The following is a 24174-nucleotide window of genomic DNA, read 5'->3' on the forward strand; positions in this document are numbered from 1 at the left end:
TGCGTTGAACAATTTTTATTTGTTAGAATATGGTAGTAGGTCTCTGAATTAAAATTGAAGAATTTCATAGAACTTTCATTAATGCCTAAAACGCTTAGATATTAAAACAACACACAAAGTTTTTGCTAATAATACTAAATATTACAATGCCATGATAATATTTAGCATTATTGTGAGATATTTTATGATACAAACTGGTCAAAGTAAAAAACTAGGCAAAATATTTAAAAAAAAACACGATAAAACAATATCATCGTAAATTTGTTTATAAAGTTATTTTTAATTTATCATCTTTCAAAATGCCATTTATTTCCTGTAATCTCAGACGTACAGCTTTACCCAAGCGATCACAGCAAACATTAATATGAGTATTTAGGGAAGCAGCTCGTTCATCTCTAAAAAATACAGATCGTCAACAATGCAGAGAATGTTTCTACCACATTTTATGTTTGAAAGTTGAAAATTTTATATTATGCAAAAATCAAACAGAAATTAAAAATTAAACTAAACTCGAAAGCTGAAAATAATTGTAGTTAGCAAGACGTGTGGTTAGATGGGGACTTTTAGCTAATCGAAATGAAGATTGCATGCATGAATAAGAAACTTATCATTATAATAGGAGTGGAAAACTTTAGTTTAGACAAAACAAATAATGTATGTTTCAAAATTTGTGGCAATGTAAAAAAAAGATTTTAAAATCACTTAACAACGAATTTTCTCTTTAAACAGCAAAATCGTGGTTTGGTGTCATTGAGATATTAAAGAAATAAAAAATTTCTTCATACCTGGATAATAATCCTTGTGAAGACACTGGGTTGTTATTTGGAGGTAGTCGTCCACTTTGTGGAAATATTTCATTACTAAAATACAACAAACGAATTTTTCATTAACAATCAAAAAAAATATTGATATCGTAACAAACAATTAAAGTCAACATTGTCGTTAGTGAATTGACAGCTTTAAAGACCAAAATGAAAAATGGTTTCATGCACAGTTGAGGAAAACAGGTGAATCAATACTAAGCCCTTAATAACCGAGCATGAGGTCTTTACGGAGAAAAAACGGACCAAGGTGTTTTTGTACAGACCGAACCCGTAGGGCGAAGTTTGTACAAAACGACAGAGGTCCAATATTTCTCAGTAAAGACCGAGAAAGCGAGGTTATTAAAAGGTTTATTATAAGGCATTATTTGAACTGAAACGAAGCTTGTTTTCTCTCTCGTCTTTGCTGTTTTGTAACGGTCGATTTTCGCTTTTCTAGTTTTTGTCAGTAAAAAAGAACTCGTTTCAAATTGTATCGTCTGGATAGTTAAATTGTTTTACGAGTGTTTTTCCTTCGACTCACATTTGCAAATTATTTTTGTTTCTTTTTTTTGCGTTTTGTTGTTTGCTTTACGAAGTTTGTTTACATTTGACTGCAAAATTACGCGTTTTGGATCGTGGTCGATTACGGGAAAGTAATGGACCGGCAAAAATATTTCTGAGCCAATCAAAGCGCGCCATTTAACCGGAAGTGACGCTTGCCATATAATAATATGAAATAAACACAGTTGCATAAACCATAGAAAATTACAAAATTATTTTTTAACCTGTAAAGCCTTACAGTATATACGTTGTGGGTCTAACTAACCTAGTATCTTCATTCTCCTGTGAAAGAGTGTTGCTCACAAGTGGAAACATTGCATTTACCATAGCAGGCACAAGCATAGTGGGATTGGTTGAAGTCTCTGCAGTGTCATCATCATGGCTAAAGAAAACATTTTACGTCATCATGGCTAAAGAAAAATATTTTACGTCATCATGGCTAAAGAAAAACATTTTACGTCATCATGGCTAAAGAAAAACATTTTACGTCATCATGGCTAAAGAAAAACATTTTACGTCATCATGGCTAAAGAAAAACATTTTACGTCATCATGGCTAAAGAAAAACATTTTACGTCATCATGGCTAAAGAAAAACATTTTACGTCATCATTGTACGGAATGCAATATTCTCATGGAAGAAAGTCATGTGACAAAAAAGATTTATATCATCTTCGTCCTTAAATAAGATCACTCCATCAAAAATTCTGTAATCACAGAATACAGACCACTACCCCCTTTTATTGAGCTGGCTATGGCACGGCCATTTATCCAATAGAAGCTATTTATAAGGACATTTTATTGTAAACAAGTGCAAATGCAATAAATATCTATTAAAACTCAGGAAATAAATTAAATGTTTAAATTATAGACAGCAACTATAAATATAATTTAAAGTCGAGGTAAAATTTATGTGTTTACAAAATATTCAAGTTACGTGTATCGATTATAAAACCGATGACAAAGTGATTTTTTAAAATTTTTGAGAGCTATTTTAAGTAAAGACGCTTCGTAAAACAAAAGGATAATATCCATTAATTGGTAAAAAAAGATAAAATGATGGGTGAAAACTAGGTAAAAAGATAAAAAAAAACTACAATATTGTCAAATATTGTACATACAAATCCCTCATGACGTCATCAGCTGGCAGTTCTTGAAGAAGTGCAGGTGGTTCTGGCGGAAGGAGGTCATCAAGAAATGGACTTGTTCTAAAAATAGAAATGAACAAGGTGGGTGTGACCTAACTGCATATACAACGCATGTACTGTAGTTCGGCCATAATAATTAAGTTCATATATATATATTTTACAGCATAGAGAGAAAGAAAAATTGCATAGCTGTGTGAACAACATTAAGTCAGTAGATAACATGAAATATTTTGAAGAATAGTCTGTTAAACACAGATTTTTGTGTTATTATCGGACAAATTTTGTGTCAGTGTCCACTTGATAGAGGTTTCAATACTACAAATTATATGAGATTCAATTCGGGACTTTACTAAGTGTCCTATTTAATACAGGGTGTCTGCTTGATGAAGGGCCCCTTAATACAGGTTTGATTGTAATTATTTTAGCTAGTATAGTGCATACATTTATTAATCATCAGAGATTGTATTTGGGCATGTCTAGGTCTGTAAGTGAAATAAAAAGTAAGATACCATATTATTTCATGAAAAATTTTGCTAGTCAAAATAAGTCGAAAATAAAGTCATTTGACAAAGATTACTACATTGTTAAATTGAACCACATTGAATATCAGCCTGGGCTAGTGTAAACAGGGTCTAACTTAGAATATATTCATTATCTACCAGAGAGCTGATACCAAACTTACCAAGGTAACCCTAACCACAATCCCTCCCCCTTCCAATGACAAATGCATTACAATTAATTTAACATGACAGCCGAATAATTATTTTCATATTTTGCATATAGAAGACCATCTTGCCAATATCTTGTATAAGACACTTTATGTTCGAGATATTTAATCGAATGTCTTACAAAGACAATATTATGTTATAGTATGGTATTTGAAATCGTACATTGTCAGTTAAAATACAAGATAAAAGTTGAAAATTTTACCTTTCCCCTTGATACGCCATGTGTAGCTCTAGCTCCGGCCCAAATGAACTCAAAGCCATCTTTATGCAAACAGGAACCAGTTAATCCATGTTCTTCTATGACAAAATTTAGGTCACTGTTATAATCATTTAAATACACCTTTACATTGTGTTTCCATGAAATCGATCCATTTTTTTATTGTGTCATTTACATAGAATAGACTCGCAGTTAAATGACAATCAATGCTATGATAGTCTATCGGTAATTTACCAAGCAAATTTATACTTAAGTTTAATCTGTTCTCTATAAAAAAGGAAACCACACAAGAAAGAAGTTATCAATTCTGATCACACATATTTTACAGCTTGCTTACACTTGTGTTTACATCTGCCATAAAATTATAATATTAGAATCCCGGATTATAATATTTTAGATCCCGGATAATAATAATATGATATAATATATAATATTAGAATCCCGGATTATAATATTATAGATCCCGAATAATTTATAACAAAATGGTTATAACGCATCATTGTAACGCACCCTAAAAAAAAGTTTTAGAAAGTAAAATTTTACTATTCCCATGAATAACTAGACAGCATTGTCGTGATACATGATACACCTCCCCCCCTCCTCCTCAATCTTTGGTCTCGTAGGGCAAATTACATGAATTAGTCGACGAATTTTTAAAGATGAGATAAAACTACAATCTGATAAACTGCACGATATAACACAAAAGGCAATAATATCAAAATATTGTATTGTTCCATAGTTTCAACTGGTGGTTGTCAATGATGCTATTCAAAGTCTCAGCACGGACAGTCTATCTTGTAAGAAAAATTTCTTAATCAATTTTGTCAACTCCTGTGTTCTGTCCAGAGCGTCTCGCATAAGTTTGCTTCCTTTTTTGGTAACACCACAGGCCAAGTTAAGCGAATGACGTAACAAAGAGTGATAACGGCTTTTTGCTATTTTCTTTGCAATCTTGTTGCCACAACGGAATTCTGTCCGCGTATTTTTGACATAGCAAGATTCAATCGCTTAAAAACATCTGTGTTAACACCGTAAATACTTTCAGCATCACTTGATGCGACTTGGTCCAAGCCAACCAGCTCTTTAGCAACTTCAAAGCTTTCACTAACACGTTTGAACAAGATTACCACTTGCTCTACATTTGAGGAGTGTGTTGTTTCAACAACCATCGCGGTGAAGAATGGTAGAACAGACTAAACCCAAAGATCAAGCAATTGATATTGGAGCGGCTGATGATAGGTTTATTGGTATTTCTCATGGAACAACACACAGTATTGAAAAATTGGAAACTGTAGGACCACTTTGCTGTTAGTGTTTCCTTGATCGGAAGAAGCAATTTACTGGCTTCATTGTGGCAATACCGCGTGAAAAGATATGCGATGAAAGATTTCTGTAAAAAGGCAATACTGTTTTTCATTTCACTGTGCTCCAATCCATATCATGGCTGACCTGAGGCAGCCCTATAGCTAATGGTGATGCTCGTTCGTTCGTTTGAAACGCATAGCAGTTTATTAGATTTCATAAATGGAGCTTTTAGACTGACTGAATATCTTTTGCCGTTGTCTTCTCTCATATCAAAATTATATACAGGGCTGTAAAAGCTACTTTTTGGAAATACTTCCAGTTTTAGTAAGCACTTGCATGATCTCTTGTGATCATATTGTGAAATACACACATGAGTTTATTTATCCATGGCTATAGCAATATCAATACAGTTACAGTTGTTCAAAATTCCATCTACAATTTTAATTGTTAATTTAGCTACAAGTGCAACATTATATGAAACTTTAGCAGTTTACTAACTGTGATTATTATGTAGTGTTAGATCAGTCAAATCGAGCTGATCTACTTGAAAATAGAGGAGTGAAATGAGCTTAATTCATGATAAGAATTTCCATTAACGAAAACAACTTAATAATTAAGTATATTCATAAATCCATAGCATTTTGTCACAACCATTATTGCTTCCATTTATTGAAAATTCTGAGAAAGAATTTCTTCACTACATTCCAAAACGTGGGAGCACTTAATGTATAGAGGAACGGATTGATGGCCGAGTTAATGGGCACAACAAAAATCATAAATAATTTGAAGAAGATAATTTTTTCGACATCTATAAAAAAGTGTTGAAACGGGAATCCAGCAGCAGACATCTATAACAATAAAGCTATATGTTAATATAAAAACACAATTACAGACGCAATCAAAAGTTACCATGAAAACAACATTAAATTATATCCCTTACGCTCACAAAATTCAATTATCATGAAATATTTTTTGATTGTATCCAAACCAAGGTTGAATCGGTCCTTTATTATGCATTATTTCTTCAAAAACGTCAAAATAGATAGAATAGCTGACGGTTGCCAAATACTTTTTGTTTTAAATCAAAATATCACACACCCCACATACAAAGTTGAACGTTGCATGCTGGACTGCCTAAGAGGAGAGGTGATTTGATCTTGCCCCGTCAACCCAATCAACAAGGTAGCTCCGATTTGAGGGAAGATCTCAAATTCCATTTTTATTATATTTTTATGTTTATGTACTTTCTACAGTAACATACATGACATGAGATGTAATGTAGCTGATTGTTTACAGAAGACTCTCATTCAACAAAATGGTCAGTATCGTGACTTGCATGTGGCATGCACACACAAAAATTTGCAATTTGGCTCAATCAAAATAAATCTATATTGAGCTTGAGATCCCATTTCCAAATATGTTTTTCGGTGTTGGGGTCAATTATGTTTCCATAGACAAAATCGAATTTATCAAATTGAATTTTTTATTTTTTCATTTACCTGTGAAAACAATTGCAGCAAATCTTTTTGCCATAACGCGATGGTCATACGTTCGATTTTCTGCATCTCTTGATGTCATGTAAAACGAAAAGAATATTCTCATGTAAAGAATGATCAGACACACAGCTGCTGCAGGGTTGATAAAGCCAAATATTGCAATACTGTAATACCAAAAAACAGTGTTTTTCTCTTTGAACTCCACTGGTATACACATCTTCCGGAATAACTGGTAATCAAGTTTCCTTCCTTGACACTGGGGTATGTAATTAGGAAGACAAATAGACAAAACACCAATAGCAGCAGATATTAGCCATGTAAACAATAAAAGTACCAATGCTGTACGGTATCGGATCTTTTTATGATGTAAACCATGAACAACATACAAAAATCTGTCGTATGCAATAAAGATTAGTGTAAATACCGAAACCTCGCTTGAAATAATCGAGATAGCTCCAAGAACTTTACATGTCGTTTCCTTTGGCCATAGACATTTATGATGAAGGTATTCACCGTATGTTGCCAGATCTTTGTAAATTATTCCAACCAAATACACTCCCATCAACATATCACTCAGGCATAAATTGCAAATAAAAAGATTTTGTACTGTATGTAACTCGGCAAAAAGAAGCCTCATTATCAGAGCAAAAATATTGCCAACAAAAATGAGAACAACGGTAATCCACACAAACACACGATAACCTTCTTTATGCAACAACCTCCGTGGGCATTTCTTTCTCGGGTCTCCACTGCAGTTACATGTTATACTATTATTCAAACAAAGAAAGGGGCAGCAATTTTCACAAGACATTTCACTACAAAAGAAAACGTTTGCTCACTATTGGATACTTATATCTCGCAATAAACGCGAAACTATATTTTATATATCTAAAAATCTAATAAAAATTGGATAAATGAATCATTGATCAATGTATACTTACACAATCTTTAAATTTCTTAAAGTAAAAATATCACGAAGTTGGACTTCTGTTTCCTTGCTATTGAATGATCTAAATATTAAAATACGATCTTAATTATTACTCTCAATATTGATAAAAAAAAATATTCAGTTATGACCATATTACATAGTAAAATAAAAAACCATGGCTAATGCAAACGTCATCATGATGAAATTCTCTTTAATTAGTAGTGGGTATAGACTTGATCTTCACCCCAGGTTAGCAATCTCAGCTTGTTCATGAATCACAAAACATGGCAGTAATATCTGCACATGATGACGATATATACATTCATCATTTGCAATACGAGTTACTGATTCAAATTTGGAGTTATAAAATATACAAAAATGGAGCACTTACAACATTTCTAAACTACATAGTCCATCAAATGTGTGACGATCAATTTTCTTTATTTTATTGTGAGAAATATTGCTATAAAATATTTGAAAGTGAAATTACAAAATGCTTAGGAAGATTGTTTTAAATGATTACAGATCCATTTTTTGTCTGAATTTTGTTTTTGATCATGCATAAAAGAAATTTTTACGCAGGACAATATCACATAACAAAAAAGAAAGAAATAGAAGATGCTGGGTGAAAAAAGTAAAGTCATATTCGAAGAAAAAAATTTAATTCAAAAAACTATTGACCAGCCTGCCTGTGTTTGAAATTTCATTAAAAAATGTAAACCAAGAAAAAGAATTGGGATGAGAAAATTTGACATAACATAAAAACAGAAAACATAATCAACAAACAATAAATAAAAAAATGCTTACAGATTTCTTAATTTGTTAAAAGTTTTAAAACATCCCTTGGGAATTTTCGCAATGTTGTTGTCTGAAATGTCGCTAGAAAATAAAATGCGAACTACATGTCAAGAAAAATAACAAAATATAGTTTTCCTTGAACGAAAATCAAAATAAGTCCATAACTATAAGGGGCTTTATGTAATGTACTTCTAAAAAACTTACAGATTTTCCAGTTCGATTAGCCCATTAAACATCTCACAGTTTTGTAATGAAAGTTTATTGTTTGACAAATCTCTAAAATAATGAATAAAAAATATAGCCTTCTAGTTTAAATGTGAACAATAAAAGCTTTATTCAACACAAATTTACCAACATTTAACAACTGATAAAAAGAAGCAGATTCCTATGAAAACAATCTATATTTCAAGTCGACGCCCCTAGGTGCGCCACTGGACCAATACCACAATGGGATCGACAAGTTTAACAATAGATTGCTAAAATTGAACAATTAAGATACAAAAAGAAAGCTATAAGAATACAAAATAGTAAATGCTTACAGAAGTTTCAAATTGGTCAAACTTTTAAAACAGTCTGCTGCAATTTCTTTTATACCGTTTCCAGCTATGTTGCTAGAAAAATTATATGGAAAGCAAAGAATAAATTTCAATGTAAAAAAAGAAATTACATTATCATGTATAAGTGCACTATCGGATTATGTACTTCAAATGCACTTACAGATTTTCCAGTTCGGTTAGCCCATTAAACATCTCACAGTTTTGTAATGAAAGGTTATTGTTTGACAAATCTCTAAAATAATGAATAAAAAATATAGCCTTCTAGTTTAAATATGAAAAATACAAGCTTTATTCAACACAAATTTTCCAATATTTAACAGCTGATAAAAAGAAGCAGATTCCTATGAAAACAATCTAAATTACAACCCCACGTCCCTAGGTGCGCCACTGGACCAATACCACAATGCGATCGACAAGTTTAACAATAGATTGCCAAAATTGAACAATTAAGATACAAAAACAAAGCTATAAGAATACAACATAGTAAATGCTTACAGGTGTTTCAAATTGGTCAAACTTTTAAAACAGTCTGTTGGAATTTTATTTAAACTGTTTCCAGCTAAGTTGCTAGAAAAATTATATGGAAAGCAAAGAATAAATTTCAATGTAAAAAAAGAAATTACATTACCATAGATAAGTGCACTATCGGATTATGTACTTCAAATGCACTTACAGATTTTCCAGTTCGATTAGCCCATTAAACATCTCACAGTTTTGTAATGAAAGTTTATTGTTTGACAAATCTCTAAAATAATGAATAAAAAATATAGCCTTCTAGTTTAAATAAAAACAATAAAAGCTTTATTCAACACAAATTTGCCAACATTTAACAACTGATAAAAAGAAGCAGATTCCTATGAAAACAATCTATATTTCAAGTCGACGTCCCTAGGTGCGCCACTGGAACCAATACCACAATGGGATCGACAAGTTTAACAATAGATTGCCAAAATTGAACAATTAAGATACAAAAAGAAAGCTATAAGAATACAAAATAGTAAATGCTTACAGGTGTTTCAAATTGGTCAAACTTTTAAAACAGTCTGTTGGAATTTCTTTTAAACCGTTTCCAGCCAAGTTGCTAGAAAAATTATATGGAAAGCAAAATGTTTGACAAATCTCTAAAATAATGAATAAAAATACAGCCTTCTAGTTTAAATATGAACAATAAAAGCTTTATTCAACACAAATTTGCCAACATTTAACAACATTAGTGTTTTTCCTTTGAATTTTATTATTAATTATATGATAAGTTTTTATGTAATCAAAGAATGCATTTTTTGTTCCAATTTTTCCCGTTATCTTCGAATATCTCAGGAAATATTTGATCATAGTTTGCAATAGTAAATAAGTCACACTAAATGTAATGGTAATATTGTGCATCGCTGGCATTTAAGAATGTAATATTTGTCTTTTAGAATGGTATTAAACATTAAAATAGAATATAAAACTGTTATATTCAAACATAGCCTTAGAAATACTTACAAAGCCTTCACAGTAACAAGACATTTTTCTTTTTGTCGAAATACATCTCCACAGATACGTTGGACTTTCTTTTCGGATTCATCACTGAAAAGAAAGCAAAATTTACGTTTTTTACTTACAGTAAGCAGCCTTGTTAGTTTGTACACTTATACAAAGCTTTAAAAATGATTTTTTTATATGTTCCATGCATGAGTGAATTATTTGTTTTTTGTCAAGACACATGAAAGATAACCTTCATTAACACTCTTTCTTTATTAACGTTCTTATAAAGTCTCATGTAGTCTTTTTCAAAACGACTTTTCCGGCACATTTTTTGTCTTGGTTTATTAGAAGTTGTTATTATAATATAAAAATCTTTTCCTTAATTAATTTGTCTTTTCTTAATAAAAGTGTCTTTTCTTTCTTCTGAAGCAAACTTCTATTTGATAGATTAATTTTAAGTTATTTACATTTTGGCATTATCGCATATTTGTACTTGAGATGTATAGTTGTGTTTCATTTTCAAGTCTTTGCATCCAGTAAAATCTAGGAATTCAAAAATTGAGTTCAGCGAGGAGTTTGATAATAATAAGGATAAAGACAAATAAGATTGTGCAAATCAATGAAATCATGCTGTTGTTGTCACTGGTATGCCTAATTTGAGTTAATTTAATCAGGTAAAATGATTCAGATTTGCTTGTTCATACATTTATCTTTTGAACATGTCGAACGTATACAATAAATTAAGCAATCATGTATAATTTTCCTTCGTAGCATATCGTCCGTGTTAATCACCTCAACCTTTAACTAAGGTGAAAACACTGACCTGGTGGCAAAATAATTCATATTTTACTCAATCCTATTCAATAGTTTTTCTGATGATACAATGAAACAAATGAAGGTTGTAAACATTCACTTGAGGTGCAGCGTTATTCATTTTTTTCCATTGATTTAAAAAATAACCTTTATTAGACAGAACACAGGAATAATTTGTCTGTGGTATTGTATAATTTCCTGTGCAACGAAGAATATCCAATGTACAGTTTTCATCTAAAATAAAAACAATAGACACTTCAAAATGTAAAAAAATACCAGGATGTATCTTAACATAGTTGCTAAAGTTATCTATGTTTTAAAAAAAACCAGCCACAGGCACGCGCATGTTATGATTACACGTAAACAACATATTAAGAAATCGTTTTTGATTAAAGTGAAAAAGTTCCATTAATAAAATTCGATAGTGCAAATTTCTGTGTTTCTTCTCCTACCAAAACAATACGTTTCTAAGGGGCCAATTACATGGAGCAATTTCAGCCTAGGTTGAAACTCAGCCCCGGTTGAAATTGACCATATAATCGGCCCATTAAGAAATTTAACAATAATATTCATCTGAAATTTACATAGCAGGACCAAAACCTGTAGACTGACTTCTCCACTGTGTCAATCATCCATCATGTATGAATGGGGTATACACTATTTTTCATTTTCTTGACCTCGTCTTTAAGGGCACATCGTGTTACTGAAACTAATTTTTTTTACTATATCATTTTACTGTATGTAAAGTAGGCAATAATCAAAATTATAAATAATCACTTATGAACAGCGAACTACTTATGAATAAAACATAAACGCCTTAAAAGGCTTCCAAAATATAAGTTATACTAACCTGTATTATTATTCTGACATTTTTGCTTAGAGCTGGCAGAAAGGAGAAAGAAAATGAAAAAATCTCTTACGTAAGATATCATCGTACCTACAATGGAATAGCAAATTTTTTGTAAATGAGATGATGTCAATAAAATGCACGAAAAATTAGCGAAACTTTCACTAAATATTAGAAACTATTTCTAATTGAGATTTCTAAATAAAAACAGGAATTTTATAAATGGAAATGTTCATAGTAACATAAATATTCAAGTGGTTTACTGGTCTGAATGCATGACATAGAAAGAAACAAGTATAATTGGAAAACTAACGTTTTGGTAAAAACAAGATGTCATTTATAAGTCGACAAAATTTTTTTCAATCCAAATCTTGAGCAAAACACAGCAAAAATATCTCTAATGACAGATCTTGTAAAATGAATGAGTTGTATTCACAAGAAATTGAAGTAAATAAGCTAGTATGTAAGTTGAAATATGGACGATATTGTGTTGTGCAAGACAAATATTTCTTTAAAAATAGCAAAGAAAAAAGTGAGTATGAAAAATGAAGATACATCCATGATCATTTTTTTTCAATAGTATTTTGTCCAACTTCCATCCACGAGTTGTAAAAACTACACGTTCATTTCTTCAAATGGAGAAAATGTACATATTGCAACAGCCATAAATTATGTATGTTTCTATAATCAACTAATAGTTTATAATGATATAGATTACGAAGTTATCGATTTCAAAACTTTCATAATACACCAAATTATTTAAATGCGATATAGCTAATAAACTGAAAGGCACTAACAAGTTGCAATCTTTAAGTTATAAATGGAGACGTGGAAGGGGAGGGGGAGTGAATGAAAGAACACTTTGTTTGTGAGACACTTTCATCTTGAAGACGCAAAGCGATTGAAGTTTATTTAATGTTTAACACAGAAAAATTCAAGCAAAAGAAAATTACTTTGCATAAACGATAGCTAGTTTCAGTGTATACATAAAAGCATCGCTTTTATTTTTTTGTTTCTATTTTATGTGTTTTGTTTTGTTTCGTTCTCAAACAAAAATTATTATAATGGGGATTTATCAGAGCAAAACTATTCCTGCTTTAGCCAAAAACTGGTACTGCTCTAAACATCAAAGGCGATATTCAGTCTATCTGTGTTTAGAGTCACTTTGTACTCTACAAAGAAAGGAATGAATTGACAACTTTGGCTCATCTATTTATCCTAGAATTTACACATAAATATATCATAATTCTTATCATTACGATTAATCATTGCAAATAAAAATATCTTTAAGTATTTCATACCAATTTATATCTTCGCTTTGCTTGTTTTATCACAGTGCGTATAGGTCTTTATGCGTTGCGTTTTCAAAACAGCTAACTTAAACAGAGGTCTATTCAAGTGTTCCATCTGTCTCGTCATGCGTATGTCATAGCCTTTACAGTGGCCTAATCAGCTAAAGTGAAGTTCACAAACAGCAATTTCTCAACAATTACTTTAATTGTCAAAAAGACTTCTAGAAAAGTAAAGAAAAGGACCAAAGAGCAAAAGAATTTTTTAATTAGTTTTCAGCGAACAGTGTCTCACTTTTTCTCTCATCAGATCATCTTAACATAGTATTGAAGTGTTGGCAGATGTTTCTCTTTACATTTTAAACATTTTAGTCAAAATTTTCTGCATACAATTGCAGGTAATTCAAAAAAAGCAGTTATAGACATGCGTTGAACAATTTTTATTTGTTAGAATACGGTAGTAGGTCTCTGAATTAAAATTGAAGAATTTCATAGAACTTTCATTAATGCCTAAAACGCTTAGATATTAAAACAACACACAAAGTTTTTGCTAATAATACTAAATATTACAATGCCATGATAATATTTAGCATTATTGTGAGATATTTTATGATACAAACTGGTCAAAGTAAAAAACTAGGCAAAATATTTAAAAAAAAAACACGATAAAACAATATCATCGTAAATTTGTTTATAAAGTTATTTTTAATTTATCATCTTTCAAAATGCCATTTATTTCCTGTAATCTCAGACGTACAGCTTTACCCAAGCGATCACAGCAAACATTAATATGAGTATTTAGGGAAGCAGCTCGTTCATCTCTAAAAAATACAGATCGTCAACAATGCAGAGAATGTTTCTACCACATTTTATGTTTGAAAGTTGAAAATTTTTATATTATGTAAAAATCAAACAAAAATTAAAAATTAAACTAAACTCGAAAGCTGAAAATAATTGTAGTTAGCAAGACGTGTGGTTAGATGGGGACTTTTAGCTAATCGAAATGAAGATTGCATGCATGAATAAGAAACTTATCATTATAATAGGAGTGGAAAACTTTAGTTTAGACAAAACAAATAATGTATGTTTCAAAATTTGTGGCAAATGTAAACAAAAGATTTAAAATCCCTTAACAACGAATTTTCTATTTAAACAGCAAAATCGTGGTTTGGTGTCGTTGAGATATTAAAGAAATAAAAACTTTCTTCATACCTGGATAATAATCCTTGTGAAGACACTGGGTTGTTACTTGGTAGTAGTCGTCCACTTTGTGGAAATATTTCATTACTTAAATACAATAAACAAATTTTTCATTAACAATCAAAAAAAATATTGAAAGCGTAACAAACAATTAAAGTCAACATTGTCGTTAGTGAATTGACAGCTTTAAAGACCACAATGAAAAATGGTTTCATGCACAGTTGAGTAAAACAGGTAAATCAATATTAAGCCCTTAATAACCGAGCATGAGGTCTTTACGGAGAAATAACGGACGGAGATGTTTTTGTACAGAACGAGCCCGTAGGGCGAAGTTTGTACAAAAAGACAGAGGTCCAATATTTCTCAGTAAAGACCGAGAAAGCGAGGTTATTAAAAGGATTATTATAAGGCATTATTTGAACTGAAACGAAGCTTGCTTTCTTTCTCGTCTTTGCTGTTTTGTAAGGGTCGACTTTCGCTTTTCTAGTTTTTGTCAGTAAAAAATAAATCGCTTCAAATTGTATCGTCTGGATAGTTAAATTGTTTTACGAGTGTTTTTCTTCGACTCACATTCGTAAATTATTTTTGTTTCGTTTTTTTGCGTTTTGTTGTTTGCTTTACGAAGTTTGTTTACATTTGACTGCAAAATTACGCGTTTTGGATCGTGGTCGATTACGGGAAAATAATGGACCGGCAAAAATATTTCTAAGCCAATCAAAGCGCGCCATTTAGCCGGAAGTGACGCTTGCCATATAATAATATGAAATAAACACAGTTGCATTAACCATAGAAAATTACAAAATTATTTTTTAACCTGTAAAGCCTTACAGTTTATACGTTGTGGGTCTAACTAACCTAGTATCTTCATTCTCCTGTGAAAGAGTGTTGCTTACAAGTGGAAACATTGCATTAACCATAGCAGGCACAAGCATAGTGGGATTGGTTGAGGTCTCTGCAGTGTCATCATCATGGCTAAAAAAAAACATTTTACGTCATCATGGCTAAAGAAAACATTTTACGTCATCATGGCTAAAGAAAAACATTTTACGTCATCATGGCTAAAGAAAAACATTTTACGTCATCATGGCTAAAGAAAAACATTTTACGTCATCATGGCTAAAGAAAAACATTTTACGTCATCATTGTAGGGAATACAATATTCTCATGGAAGAAAGTCATGTGACAAAAAAGATTTATATCATCTTCGTCCTTAAATAAGATCACTCCATCAAAAATTCTGTAATCACAGAATACAGACCACTACCCCCATTTATTGAGCTGGCTATGTCACGGCCATTTATCCAATAGAAGCTATTTATAAGGACATTTTATTGTAAACAAGTGCGAATGCAATAAATATCTATTAAAACTCAGGAAATAAATTAAATGTTTAAATTTTAGACAGCATCTATAAATATAATTTAAAGTTGAGGTAAAATATATGTGTTTACAAAATATTCAAGTTACGTGTATCGATTATGAAACCGACGACAAAGTGATTTTTTTAAATTTTTGGGAGCCATTTTAAGTAAAGACGCTTCGTAAAACAAAAGGATAATATCCATTAATTGGTAAAAAAAGATAAAATGATGGGTGAAAACTAGGTAAAAAGATAAAAAAAAACTACAATATTGTCAAATATTGTACATACAAATCCCTCATGACGTCATCAGCTGGCAGTTCTTGAAGAAGTGCAGGTGGTTCTGGCGGAAGGAGGTCATCAAGAAATGGAATTGTTCTAAAAATAGAAATGAACAAGGTGGGTGTGACCTAACTGCATATACAACGCATGTACTGTAGTTCGGCCATAATAATTAAGTTCATATATGTATATTTTACAGCATAGAGAGAAAGAAAAATTGCATAGCTGTGTGAACAACATTAAGTCAGTAGATAACATGAAATATTTTGAAGAATAGTCTGTTAAACACAGATTTTTGTGTTATTATTGGACAAGTTTTGTGTCAGTGTCCACTGGATAGGGGTTTCATTACTACAAATTATATGAGATTTAATTCGGGACTTTACTAAGTGTCCTATTTAATACAGGGTGTCTGCTTGATGAAGGGCCCCTTAATACAGGTTTGATTGTAATTATTTTAGCTAGTATAGTGCATACATTTATTAATCATCAGAGATTGTATTTGGGCATGTCTAGGTCTGTAAGTGAAATAAAAAGTAAGATACCAAATTATTTCATGCAAAATTTTGTGAGTTCAAAATAAGTCGAAACTAAAGTCATCTGACAAAGATTACTACATTGTTAAATTGAACCACATTGAATATCAGCCTGGGCTAGTGGAAACAGGGTCTAACTTAGAATATATTCATTATCTACTAGAGAGCTGATACCAAACTTACCAAGGTAACCCTAACCTCAATCCCTCCCCCCTCCAATGACAAATGCATTACAATTAATTTAACATGACAGCTGAATAATTATTTTCATATTTTGGATATAGAAGACCATCTTGCCAATATCTTGTATAAGACACTTTATGTTCGAGATATTTAATCAAATTTCTTACAAAGACAACATTATGTTATAGTATGGTATTTGAAATCGTACATTGTCAGTAAAAAAAGATAAAAGTTGAAAATTTTACCTTTCCCTTGATACGCCATGTGTAGCTCTAGCTCCGGCCCAAATGAACTCAAAGCCATCTTTATGCAAACAGGAACCAGTTAATCCATCTTCTTCTATGACAAAATTTAGGTCACTGTTATAATCATCTAAATACACCTTTACATTGTCTTTCCATGAAATCGATCCATTTTTTGATTGCGTCATTTACATAGAATAGACTCGCAGTTAAATGACAATCAATGCTATGATATTCTATCGGTAATTTACCAACCAAATTTATACTTAAGTTTAATCTGTTCTCTATAAAAAAGGAAACCACACAAGAAAGAAGTTATCAATTCTGATCACACACATTTTACAGCTTGCTTACACTTGTGTTTACATCTGCCATAAAATTATAATATTAGAATCACAAGGTTAAATAGTTGGAATGTTATTAAACAAAAAGAATGATAGCACAGCGCTATAACCAACAACTACAAACAATAACGACCTTGTCCAACAACATTTGAGAAATTAACCTTCCACTCCTCTTCCTTGTAAACCAGACAAGTCTGCTCAAAAGCAGCGAGTCTTATACGCTACAAGTCCCGGGCTTGTGACCGGTATAGCAGAGTTAAAAGGTGAAAGGTTTATCATAGATTAATCAACTGAATATTCCTGCTCATTTTTTGTTTGGAAGCATGTTGAACAGTTCATATGGACAAAGCTCGAATTCCATATTAAATATCAGTAACATAATCCGGTGTTAATGTTAGACAATACATCATTGCCCTTCAGTGAAAGCATCCCGCTTTCCACTGGAAAAGAATCTAATATCGATGTTAAACATAGATTGTTACAAGCATCCCGCTTGCCAATAAGTATAAGCCCGGGACTTGTAGCGTATAAGACTCGCTGCTTTTGAGCAGACTTGTCTGGTTTACAAGGAAGAGGAGTGGAAGGTTAATTTCTCAAATGTTGTTGGACAAGGTCGTTATTGTTTGTAGTTGTTGGTTATAGCGCTGTGCTATAATATTAGAATCCCGGATTATAATATTTTAGATCCCGGATATTAAAATATGATATAATATATAATATTAGAATCCCGGATTATAATATTATAGATCCCGAATAATTTATAACAAAATGGTTATAACGCATCATTGTAACGCACCCTAAAAAAAGTTTTAGAAAGTAAAATTTTACTGTTCTCACGAATAACTAGACAGCATTGTCGTGATACATGATACCTTCCCTTCCTCAATCTTTGGTCTCGTAGGGCAAATTACATAAAGTAGTAGACGAATTTTTAAAGATGAGATAAAACTACAATCTGATAAACTGCACGATATAACACAAAAGACAATAATATCAAAATATTATATTGTTCCATAGTTTCAACTGGTGGTTGTCAATGATGCTATTCAAAGCCTCCGCACGGACAGTCCATCTTGTAAGAAAAATTTCTTAATCAATTTTGTTAACTCGTGTGTTCTGTCCAGAGCGTCTCGCATAAGTTTGCTTCCTTTTTTGGTAACACCACAGGCCAAGTTAAGCGAATGACGTAACAAAGAGTGAAAACGGCTTTTTGCTATTTTCTTTGCAATCTTGTTGCCACAACGGAATTCTGTCCGCGTATTTTTGACATAGCAAGATTCTATCGCTTAAAAACATCTGTGTTAACACCGTAAATACTTTCAGCATCACTTGATGCGACTTGGTCCAAGCCAACCAGCTCTTTAGCAACTTCAAAGCTTTCACTAACACGTTTGAACAAGATTACCACTTGCTCTACATTTGAGGAGAGTGTTGTTTCAACAACCATCGCGGTGAAGAATGGTAGAACAGACTAGACACAAAGATCGAGCAATTGATATTGGAGCGGCTAATGATAGGTTTATTGGTATTTCTCATGGAACAACACACAGTATTGAAAAATTGGAAACTGAAGGACCACTTTGCTGTTAGTGTTTCCTTGATCGGAAGAAGCAATTTACTGGCTTCATTGTGGCAATACCGCGTGAAAAAGATATGCGATGAAAGATTTCTGTAAAAAGGCAATACTGTTTTTCATTTTACTGTGTTCCAATCCATATCATGACTGACCTGAGGCAGCGCTATAGCTAATGGTGATGCTCGTTCGTTCGTTTGAAACGCATAGCAGTTTATTAGATTTCACAAATGGAGCTTTTAGACTGACTGAATATCTTTTGCCGTTGTCTTCTCTCATATCAAAATTATATACAGGGCTGTAAAGCTACTTTTGGAAATACTTCCAGTTTTAGTAAGCACTTGCATGATCTCTTGTGATCATATTGTGAAATACACACATGAGTTTATTTATCCATGGCTATAGGAATATCAATACAGTTACAGTTGTTCAAAATTCCATCTACAATTTTAATTGTTAATTTAGCTACAAGTGCAACATTATATGAAACTTTAGCAGTTTACTAACTGTGATTATTATGTAGTGTTAGATCAGTCAAATCGAGCTGATCTACTTGAAAATAGAGGAGTGAAATGTGCTTAATTCATGATAAGAATTTTCATTGACGAAAACAACTTAATAATTAAGTTTATTCATAAATCCATAGCATTTTGTCACAACCATTATTACTTTCATTTATTGAAAATTCTGAGAAAGAATTTCTTCACTACATTCCAAAACGTGGGAGCACTTAATGTATAGAGGAACGGATTGATGGCCGAGTTAATGGGCACAGCAAAAATCATAAATAATTTCTGAACACGATAATATTTTTCGATATCTATAAAAAAAAGTGTTGAAACGGGAATCCAGCAGCAGACATCTATAACAATAAAGCTATATGTTAATATAAAAACACAATTACAGACGCAATCAAAAGTTACCATGAAAACAACATTAAATTATATCCCTCACGCTCACAAGATTCAATTATCATGAAATATTTTTTGATTGTATCCAAACCAAGGTTGAATCGGTGATTTATTAATATGCATTATTTCTTCAAAAACGTCAAAATAGATAGAATAGCTGACGGTTGCCAAATATTTTTTGTTTTAAATCAAAATATCACACACCCCACATACAAAGTTGAACGTTACATGCTGGACTGCCTAAGAGGAGAGGTGATTTGATCTTGCCCCGTCAACCCAATCAACACGGTAGCTCCGATTTGAGGGAAGATCTCAAATTCCATTTTTATTATATTTTTATGTTTATGTACTTTCTACAGTAACATACATGACATGAGATATAATGTAGCTGATTGTTTACAGAAGACTCTCATTCAACAAAATGGTCAGTATCGTGACTTGCATGTGGCATTCTCACACAAAAATTTGCAATTTGGCTCAATCAAAATAAATCTATCTTGAGCTTGAGATCCCATTTCCAAATATGTTTTTCTGTGTTGGGGTCAATTATGTTTCCATAGACAAAATCGAATTTATCAAATTGAATTTTTTATTTTTTCATTTACCTGTGAAAACAATTGCAGCAAATCTTTTTGCCATAACGCGATGGTCGTAATTTCGATTTTCTGCATCTCTTGATGTCATGTAAAACGAAAAGAATATTCTCATGTAGAGGATGATCAGACACACAGCTGCTGCAGGGTTGATAACGCCAAATATTGCAATACTGTAATACCAAAAAACAGTGTTTTTCTCTTTGAACTCCACTGGTACACATGTCTTCCGGAAATTCTGGTAATCAAGTTTCCTTCCTTGACACTGGGGTATGTAATTAGGAAGACAAATAGACAAAACACCAATAGCAGCAGATATTAGCCATGTAAATAATAAAAGTAGCAATGCTGTACGGTATCGGATCTTTTTATGATGTAAACCATGAACAACATACAAAAATCTGTCGTATGCAATAAAGATTAGTGTAAACACCGAAACCTCGCTTGAAATAATCGAGATAGCTCCATGAACTTTACATGTCGTTTCCTTTGGCAATAGACATTTATGATGAATGTATTCACCGTATGTTGCCAGATCTTTGTAAATTATTCCAACCAAATACACTCCCATCAACATATCACTCAGGCATAAATTGCAAATAAAAAGATTTTGTACTGTATGTAACTCGGCAAAAAGAAGCCTCATTATCAGAGCAAAAATATTGCCAACAAAAATGAGAACAACGGTAATCCACATAAACACACGAGGACTTTCTTTACGCAACAGCCTCCGTGGGCATTTCTTTCTCGGGTCTCCATTGCAGTTACATATAATACTATTATTCAAACAAAGAAAGGGGCAGCAATTTTTACAGGACATTTCACTACAAAAGAAAACGTTTGCTCACTATTGGATACTTATATCTCGCAACAAACGCGAAACTATATTTTATATACAGGGTGACCCAAAGATAACCATGAAAATTTTAATTATGGTTTAATTGTTATTTATTTCAACATCATTCATTTATTATTCATTAAGATTTCTATTTCGTCAATTTCATTTATTTTTAAGATGTCCACACCATTTCCTGCAAGCAAAGCCAAAGTTTTGAATCACTTTATACACCTCTTTCGGGATGGCTCTTATTTTTGCTGTGATGGCAGTTTTAAGCTCAAAAATAAGAGCCATCCCGACAGAGGAGTGTATAAAAATGATTCAAAACTTTGCCAGACGAGTACAGGTTTGCTTGCAACGAAATGGTGGACATTTGGAACACATCTTGGGAAAGCCATAAATTGACTAAAAATTGACAGAAATAGCCGAAACTCTTGTGAATAGTCTTCCATAAACTGAATGATGTGTGGTTGTAATTTGAAATAAATAGCTTTTTAATTCAAGCCATAATTGAAATTTTCATGGGTACGTATCTTTTTGGGTCACCCTGTACCTGAAAATCTAACAAAAATTGGATAAATGAATCATTGATCAATGTATACTTACACAAACTTTAAATTTCTTAAAGTAAAAATATCACGAGGTCGGACTTTTGCTTTATTGCTATTGAATGATCTAAATATTAAAATACGATCTTAATTATTACTCTCAATATTGATAAAAAAAATATTCAGTTATGACCATATTACACAGTAGAATAAAAAACCATGGCTAATGCAAACGACATCATGATGAAATTTTCTTTAATTAGTAGTGGGTATAGACTTGATCTTCACCCCAGGTTAGCAATCTCAGCTTGTTCATGAATCACAAAACATGGCAGTAATATCTGCACATGATGTCGATATATACATTCATCATTTGCAATACGAGTTACTGATTCAAATTTGGAGTTATAAAATATACAAAAATGGTGCACTTACAACATTTCTAAACTACATAGTCCATCAAATGTGTGACGATCAATTTTCTTTATTTCATTGTGAGAAATATTGCTATAAAATATTTGAAAGTGAAATTACAAAATGCTTAGGAAGATTGTTTCAAATGATTACAGATCCATTTTTTGTCTGAATTTTGTTTTTGATCATGCATAAAAGAAATTTTTACGCAGGACAATATCAAATAACAAAAAAAGGAAGAAATAGAAGATGCTGGGTGAAAAAAGTAAAGTCATATTCGAAGAAAAAAATTTAATTCAAAAAACTATTGACCAGCCTGCCTGTGTTTGAAATTTCATTAAAAAATGTAAACCAAGAAAAAGAATTGGGATGAGAAAATTTGACAGAACATAAAAACAGAAAACATAATCAACAAACAATAAATAAAAAAATGCTTACAGATTTCTTAATTTGTTAAAAGTTTTAAAACATCCCTTGGGAATTTCCAATGTTGTTGCTGACAAGTCACTAGAAAATGAAATGGAACTACATGTCAAGAAAAATAACAAAATATAGTTTTCCTTGAACGAAAATCAAAATAAGTCCATAACTATAAGGGGCTTTATGTAATGCACTTCTAAAAAACTTACAGATTTTCCAGTTTGATTAGCCCATTAAACATCTCACAGTTTTGTAATGAAAGTTTATTGTTTGACAAATCTCTAAAATAATGAATAAAAAATATAGCCTTCTAGTTTAAATGTGAACAATAAAAGCTTTATTCAACACAAATTTACCAACATTTAACAACTGATAAAAAGAAGCAGATTCCTATGAAAACAATCTATATTTCAAGTCGACGCCCCTAGGTGCGCCACTGGACCAATACCACAATGGGATCGACAAGTTCAACAATAGATTGCCAAAATTGAACAATTAAGATACAAAAAGAAAGCTATAAGAATACAAAATAGTGAATGCTTACAGGTGTTTCAAATTGGTCAAACTTTTAAAACAGTCTGCTGCAATTTCTTTTATACCGTTTCCAGCTAAGTTGCTAGAAAAATTATATGGAAAGCAAAGAATAAATTTCAATGTAAAAAAAGAAATTACATTACCATGTATAAGTGCACTATCGGATTATGTACTTCAAAGGCACTTACAGATTTTCCAGTTCGATTAGCCCATTAAACATCTCACAGTTTTGTAATGAAAGGTTATTGTTTGACAAATCTCTAAAATAATGAATAAAAAATATCGCCTTCTAGTTTAAATATGAACAATACAAGCTTTATTCAACACAAATTTGCCAACATTTAACATTTGCCAACATTTAACATTCTAAAAGACAAATATTAATTTGTCTTTTAGAATGGTATTAAACATTATAAAAGTATATAAAACTGTTATATTCAAACATAGCCTTAGAAATACTTACAAAGCCTTCACAGTAACAAGACATTTTTCTTTTTGTCGAAATACATCTCCACAGATACGTTGGATTTTCTTTTCGGATTCATCACTGAAAAGAGAGCAAAATTTACGTTTTTTACTTATAGTAAGCAGCATTGTTAGTTTGTACACTTATACAAAGCTTTAAAAATGATTTTTTTTAATTGTTACATGCATGAGTGAATTATTTGTTTTTTTTTTTGTCAAGACACATGAAAGATAACCTTCATTAACACTCTTTCTTTATTAACGTTCTTATAAAGTCTCATGTAGTCTTTTTCAAAACGACTTTTCCGGCACATTTTTTGTCTTGGTTTATTAGAAATTGTTATTATAATATAAAAATCTTTTCCTTAATTAATTTGTCTTTTCTTAATAAAAGTGTCTTTTCTTTCTTCTGAAGCAAACTTCTATTTGATCGATTAATTTTAAGTTATTTACATTTTGGCATTATCGCATATTTGTACTTGAGATGTATATGTGTGTCTCATTTCCAAGTCTTTGCATCCAGTAAAATCTAGGAATTCAAAAAATTGAATTCAGCGAGGAGTTTGACAATAATAAGGATAAAGACAAATAAGATTGTGCAAATCAATGAAATCATGCTGTTGCTGTCACTGGTATGCCTAATTTGAGTTAATTCAATCAGGTAAAATGATTCAGATTTGCTTGTTCATACATTTATCTTTTGAACATGTCGAACGTATACAATAAATTAAGCAATCATGTATAATTTTCCTTCGTAGCATATCGTCCGTGTTGAT

General features: G+C 31.6%; 3 protein-coding genes and 2 long non-coding RNA genes across 6 annotated transcripts; all 5 read right to left on the bottom strand.

Annotated features, from left to right (window-relative positions):
• LOC124440792 lies at positions 1-3764 on the bottom strand. 2 transcript variants are annotated; one of them, XM_046991230.1, is made up of 6 exons: positions 3705-3764; positions 3441-3535; positions 2484-2570; positions 1630-1746; positions 786-860; positions 1-395 (listed from the first exon to the last, which is right to left on the bottom strand). In XM_046991230.1, exons 2-6 carry the CDS (start codon positions 3497-3499, stop codon positions 266-268), a joined length of 468 nt encoding a protein of 155 aa, XP_046847186.1. In that variant the 5' UTR covers positions 3500-3535; positions 3705-3764; the 3' UTR covers positions 1-265. The 2 variants fall into 2 exon arrangements, with proteins under 2 accessions (XP_046847186.1, XP_046847185.1); XM_046991229.1 differs by lacking the exon at positions 3705-3764 and having other exon boundaries at positions 3441-3693.
• A 1749-nt stretch (positions 3765-5513) lies between these two features.
• Positions 5514-8269, bottom strand: LOC124440561 (relaxin receptor 1-like). The gene is made up of 6 exons (XM_046990957.1): positions 8187-8269; positions 7992-8063; positions 7576-7647; positions 7198-7266; positions 6260-7071; positions 5514-5608 (listed from the first exon to the last, which is right to left on the bottom strand). Exons 1-6 carry the CDS (start codon positions 8216-8218, stop codon positions 5514-5516), a joined length of 1152 nt encoding a protein of 383 aa, XP_046846913.1. The 5' UTR covers positions 8219-8269.
• Positions 8270-9044: 775 nt separating this feature from the next.
• Positions 9045-11554, bottom strand: LOC124440799. Its single transcript, XR_006946768.1, has 7 exons — positions 11420-11554; positions 10967-11053; positions 10474-10549; positions 10025-10108; positions 9549-9620; positions 9213-9284; positions 9045-9106 (listed from the first exon to the last, which is right to left on the bottom strand). It is a non-coding gene; the product is annotated as an uncharacterized LOC124440799 (long non-coding RNA).
• A 5214-nt stretch (positions 11555-16768) lies between these two features.
• LOC124440800 lies at positions 16769-17146 on the bottom strand. The gene is made up of 2 exons (XR_006946769.1): positions 17113-17146; positions 16769-16855 (listed from the first exon to the last, which is right to left on the bottom strand). It is a non-coding gene; the product is annotated as an uncharacterized LOC124440800 (long non-coding RNA).
• A 1957-nt stretch (positions 17147-19103) lies between these two features.
• On the bottom strand, positions 19104-22037 carry LOC124440789 (relaxin receptor 1-like). Its single transcript, XM_046991226.1, has 4 exons — positions 22001-22037; positions 21624-21692; positions 20192-21003; positions 19104-19537 (listed from the first exon to the last, which is right to left on the bottom strand). The coding sequence occupies exons 1-4, from the start codon at positions 22003-22005 to the stop codon at positions 19347-19349; spliced, it is 1077 nt and encodes a 358-aa protein (XP_046847182.1). The 5' UTR covers positions 22006-22037; the 3' UTR covers positions 19104-19346.
• Between the last annotated feature and the right edge of the window lie 2137 nt (positions 22038-24174).

This window comes from Xenia sp. Carnegie-2017, unplaced genomic scaffold, assembly GCF_021976095.1.
Source record: "Xenia sp. Carnegie-2017 unplaced genomic scaffold, XeniaSp_v1 HiC_scaffold_2, whole genome shotgun sequence".
Classification (NCBI taxonomy): Eukaryota; Metazoa; Cnidaria; class Anthozoa; order Malacalcyonacea; family Xeniidae; genus Xenia; species Xenia sp. Carnegie-2017.

Coding starts and splice junctions, on each gene's coding strand:
- LOC124440792 (XM_046991230.1), bottom strand. CDS start 3,499: ATGGCTTTGAGTTCATTTGGGCCGGAGCTAGAGCTACACATGGCGTAT. Junction 1,747..2,483: donor GATGACGTCATGAGGGATTT/GTATGTACAATA, acceptor TGTTTTCTTTAG/CCATGATGATGACACTGCAG. Junction 861..1,629: donor CAGGAGAATGAAGATACTAG/GTTAGTTAGACC, acceptor GTTGTATTTTAG/TAATGAAATATTTCCACAAA.
- LOC124440561 (XM_046990957.1), bottom strand. CDS start 8,218: ATGTTTAATGGGCTAATCGAACTGGAAAATCT. Junction 8,064..8,186: donor CTAATCGAACTGGAAAATCT/GTAAGTTTTTTA, acceptor TTTATTTTCTAG/CGACATTTCAGACAACAACA. Junction 7,072..7,197: donor TTAAGAAATTTAAAGATTGT/GTAAGTATACAT, acceptor TTTCTTTTGTAG/TGAAATGTCTTGTGAAAATT.
- LOC124440789 (XM_046991226.1), bottom strand. Junction 21,004..21,623: donor TTAAGAAATTTAAAGTTTGT/GTAAGTATACAT, acceptor TTTCTTTTGTAG/TGAAATGTCCTGTAAAAATT. Junction 19,538..20,191: donor TGCTGCAATTGTTTTCACAG/GTAAATGAAAAA, acceptor TTATTGTTATAG/ATGTCTGCTGCTGGATTCCC.